Source organism: Andrographis paniculata, unplaced genomic scaffold, assembly GCF_009805555.1.
Source record: "Andrographis paniculata isolate CXL003 unplaced genomic scaffold, ASM980555v1 Contig22END, whole genome shotgun sequence".
Lineage (NCBI taxonomy): Eukaryota > Viridiplantae > Streptophyta > Magnoliopsida > Lamiales > Acanthaceae > Andrographis > Andrographis paniculata.
Window position 1 is genome coordinate 4,224,562 of NW_026137513.1, and position 5,056 is coordinate 4,229,617.

Below are 5,056 nucleotides of genomic sequence, written 5' to 3' on the forward strand. Positions count from 1 at the left end.
TTTTTAATTTTATTTACCTGAATATTTAATGCCTTACTGTTTCATAGGGAACTTCTCAAATCCCAACACCAGATCCATCCAACCGTTCATTGGAAGGGGCTATCATACCAACGGTTCAGATTGAACCTGGTGTTGAAATCCCGGCCCCCCTATGAATTATTGATTAAATCCAGAATTTATTTACTGCACTCCAGAAATGCTCTCACAGGGAATAAAATAAGAATATATATATAGTGTGAGAGAGAGAGAGAGATAAAGGGGTCGTCCAAGGGTAATACCCCAAAGCCAAACCTGGCTTTGATTTCCGGGGAGAGTCCGAAGGATTTCTCTTACAGGAACGGGAAGAAATGATGCCTGAATTCATTTCCTTTCGTCATCCTCACAACCATAAATACCGATAGAAATAGGGAAGAAAGGGGGGAGGATTATATGAAATTTACAAAAAAGATTTTCTGAATTTAGATAGTTGCACACATATACCTGTAAAGGAGGGGAGAAAGAAAGGGTGGTTTATTCAGATCAGTTCAATCAAGCTCTCCTTCTCTTCCCTTATCCTACACGTATACGTAAGTACCCTTTTTGTTTTTTCAATTTTGCCCTAACTTTCAAATTTTACTCGTTTTGTATTGTTAATTTTGTTTTTCCTCCAAATCGTGTATAATCAACCGCTGCTGGTTGGTTTGTCGCTTTTGCTAATGGTATTTAACAGTGGGGCGAAGTTTTTTATTCAATAACTGTATCGATAGATCTAATCCAGGTGATTAATTGGTGCTCTTGTTAAGAATGAAGTTTGGTTTTTTTTTTGATTTGATTTGATTTGTTGGTTTGTGAGAAGATTTGTGTTGCTTGATCTGAAATTATATGAGATCTATTACTTAAGCTTTCTGGCTTCCTGCATGCCTGAATTAATCAGAGATATCGAATAGGTCTTTTAATGGCGGTTTTAGGTGCTTGCAAATCTGGGGATTCTCTTATGTCTGCGTTTGTTGAATCGCCTCTTGCCTTACTTTGCTGTGTTCGTTTTTCTATTACATATATTGTTCTTATATCTTCAGAGTTTCCAATCTTGCCTGTAATGATATTGTTATTGGATTTGGATGGATGAGGATTAGTGATAAGCTTTTTCTTTGGATTGAAGGATTGAAGATTTCCATTGTTGATTTTGTGTAGGAAGTTTGATCAGTCTTTTTAGATTTTTTGCATTCTGATTGTCTTCTGTTTATGGCTTATGAATGATTTGAGTTTATGCCCCTCGAATATTGCAGTGATTCGATTCTTGTAAAGTCGAGAAACAACGAAGGCGATATATATATATATATATATTGATTTGTTTAGTTTCGATTGAGAAAGAAATGTTGGAGGATCGGCCTTGCTTGGTTTCAAGGGAATATTCTCGGAGTCTCGATCCTGACAACTGGCATATAAATTACTGCGCTGATAAAGTCGAGGTGCAGCATAACAAGCGGCCATTGGAGACGGATGGAGAAGAAGTTGCAAGAAAGGTACCTAAGCAACAATCGTCTGGTCAGAGTCAGATACAAACTTCGAGCCAAGAAAACGGCGGGGACAATTCCGACTTAAGTTTGTTAATTCCAGCACTTGACTACGACAACTCGATCAGTTGTCTCATTCGCTGCTCCCGGGCTGATTACGGCGCCATTGCATCTCTCAGCCGGAGCTTTCGCTCCATTATCAAAAGCGGGAAGCTTTATGAATTGAGGAGGAAGAGCGGGGTGATCGAGCATTGGGTTTATTTTTCTTGCCAATTGCTCGAATGGGAAGCCTTCGACCCGAATCGCCGCCGTTGGATGCGTTTACCGAGAATGATCCCCAACGACTGCTTCCAGCTCGCCGATAAAGAATCTCTGGCTGTCGGGACCGAGCTTCTCGTTTTCGGGAAGGACTTTATGGCCCACGTCGTTTACCGTTACAGTTTGCTGACGAACGCGTGGACTATGGGAACGTGTATGGACGAGCCCCGATGCTTGTTTGGGTCGGCGAGCTTAGGGGAGATTGCGATTTTGGCCGGCGGTTGTAATTCGCAGGGAAACATTCTTAGTTCGGCCGAAATGTATAATTCCGAGACAGGGCGGTGGAAGACGCTCCCGAGCATGAAAAAGCCGAGGCAAATGTGTTCCGGGTTCTTCATGGATGGGAAGTTTTACGTCATCGGAGGCGTCGGAGGAGTCGATTCGAAGCTTCTCACGTGCGGCGAGGAGTACGATTTGGCTACGGAGACGTGGACCGAAATCCCGAACATGACCCCCGTACGGAGCGTCGTCGAGGATCGGGAAGACGATCAACCGCCTCCCGCTACACCCGAAGCTCCGCCGTTGATCGCAGTTGTAAATAATCAATTATACGCGGCGGATCATGCCAACATGGTGGTTCGAAAGTATAACAAGGTTGATAGGAAATGGCGTACGATAGGAAGATTGCCGGAGCGCGCGGATTCGATGTACGGTTGGGGTTTGGCCTTCCGGGCATGCGGCGATCGTCTCATCGTCGTCGGAGGCCCTCGGAACAATGCCGGCGAGGGTATCATCGAGATTAATTCGTGGGTTCCCGGCGACGGCGAAGACCCTCCGCAATGGGAATTGCTCGGCCAGAAACGATCGGCAAATTTTGTCTATAATTGTGCTGTGATGGGGTGCTAGATCAGCTTCCGGGTTTGTTGTTGTACGCTGGCGATCGATAGGAATTGGTTCCGGCTCCGGCGATGCGCGGCGGCGCCGGAGCCTTGCTAATGGGTAGTTTCCGAATTCTGATTTTATTTTTATTTCGATTTTTTTTCGGGTTTTATGTCCGTTGGAAATTGGTGGATAGGAAAGATGATCAAAATTTATTCAAGATGCAATTGAATGTTTTCTTGAGATATTCTCGAGTACGAAGAAACATGTGTAACGATTCTGATTTCTTTGCCAAAGCTTTGTCGAACAAAATCACTAAAGAATTTAAAAGTATTTTTATATAAATAATAAATTAATATTTTTTTATTATGTAATATATTTTTATTATGTAATATTTTATTTCTTACAAAATGACATGAAAATTGATTATATTTGTATTAATGCATTCATAAATTTGAACTTAATTGATTTTTAATTTAGTATATTAATCTATATCATCAATCACATCATTTATTTTATAATATTTTTTTTAAAAAAAAAAAACTATCCTAAATAATTCTAATTTCAAAAAACTAAAATTTCTTCTAAAACTCCTATCTGCCCTCATCACAAAAAAATAAATTAATAAATAAAAAGTTGTTCCTGTTGAATAACTTGTGTTTGTAATTAATAAATTTTGTTGGGCCATAATATGTGCACATATTTAGAGATGGGCTTCTCAGCAGTCTATTGGGCCATTATTTAAAGAATTATTGAGCCCAAATAATATTATAGTGGTGTGAATTATGAAACTTTGATATATAATAATATGATAGAAAAAAAAATGTAGTGGTTGAGGCACAAGTGTGAAGTGACATTGCAATAATGGCAACCCATCTTCATTTATTGGACTTCTAATTTGGTTTTAAATTTATACACTATAGCTGTCCTTTTTATTATTTTAAATTGTTTTAGATTTTAAACTTTTCTAATAAAAATAATATTGTATATAATAAGAACAGCTTAATTATAAAATACTCATTTCTTCTCAATACAATTGTCTTATTTACTATTTTGTTTTTTTTTAAAACAATAGTCTCATTTTTATAAATAATCATATCATTGTAAAAGTACATTTACGTTTTCATTATTACAAAATTTTCATTACATTTTACATAATATACTCATAAAAACAAAAAGATTTTTCATCCATACTTTTTATCAATTATGAATAATATTATTATTCTTTAAATTTTGTGTCCAACTCAGCTAAATAATAGTTTTGGGACGAATAAAGAGTATATTGTTAAAAAATAAATTGATAATGAAAATAATAATAATAAAGTTTGTGGGTGTGCCAAGCAGAGATGTATAGTAGAAGTAGTTGTCATGTTGGGACAAGAATTCCCATGCAAAGTTGTTGAGGAATATTTATGGGTGTGGGAAGAGAGAGAGGGGGGGGGGGGGGGGGGGTGCGGGGCCGAAATTAATATCTAATTTAATTTAGATGAATTTGCCAATTTATATGTATCATGTCACATGCACCACCACCTCCTCTTTCAATGTTAAGTTTTATTGTAATTCCGAATAGAATGGTCTGATGGTGTCGGATGTATATATAACAATGAGATTATAAGTTCAAATTTTCGACATTTATCACATATGGTACGTCTTGTTAAACTTAATTTATACACTATTAGATTCAGATAAAGATTTGATCAGAATACACTTCAAAAAAATAATAATTACGAATTTTTATGATACAAAAAAATGTTAAAGTTTTAGAGTAATGGGTAAGGAGTGATTAAATTGATGTGGTGATTGGTGACTAGGGTTATTGATTTGAATTTTAATAATACATTTTCTATTGAATTTGTTATTCAAAACTTATTTAAGGTGACTTTCACTAAGTGTCATTAGATTTATTTTGAAAAATATTCCATGTAGTATAAATAAAGGTTATATGAAATTTGTTGAAAAAAATAAAATAGATCATTTATACAACCCTTTAAATAATAAAATAATAATAAAATTATGTATTCACTACGTCTCAATTTAGCTGATATTTTTTGTTTGTGATACGATATTTAAAATTTTGAGATTTAATGAATTAATTATAGTAAATTATGATACTACCTCCGTCCAGCTCTAAGGATCTCATTTATTTTTTTACGTATTGATCTTTAAATATTAATTATTATATCAAAACGTAGTTCAAATTAAAGAAAAACTGCAAAAATACTTTCATTAGTGCCTTATAATACTAATAGAAGAAAATTTGTACAAAAAATTATACAAGTATAAAAATATTTTTAATATAAAGTACAATGACACAAAACGTAAATGTAACTCTTACAGACGGATGGAGAAAATATTAGTTTATTTATTTTTTATTTGAGTAGCGATGTTGATATTTTAAAAATATAAATTTTTATATGTATAATTTT

General features: G+C 35.3%; 1 protein-coding gene across 1 annotated transcript; it reads left to right on the forward strand.

The window, feature by feature from the left end:
- Positions 1–240: 240 nt before the first annotated feature.
- LOC127245571 (F-box/kelch-repeat protein SKIP11-like) lies at positions 241–2,999 on the forward strand. Its single transcript, XM_051266551.1, has 2 exons — positions 241–566; positions 1,266–2,999. The coding sequence occupies exon 2, from the start codon at positions 1,353–1,355 to the stop codon at positions 2,655–2,657; it is 1,305 nt and encodes a 434-aa protein (XP_051122508.1). The 5' UTR covers positions 241–566; positions 1,266–1,352; the 3' UTR covers positions 2,658–2,999.
- The last annotated feature ends 2,057 nt before the right edge of the window (positions 3,000–5,056 follow it).

Coding starts and splice junctions, on each gene's coding strand:
- LOC127245571 (XM_051266551.1), top strand. CDS start 1,353: ATGTTGGAGGATCGGCCTTGCTTGGTTTCAAGGGAATATTCTCGGAGT.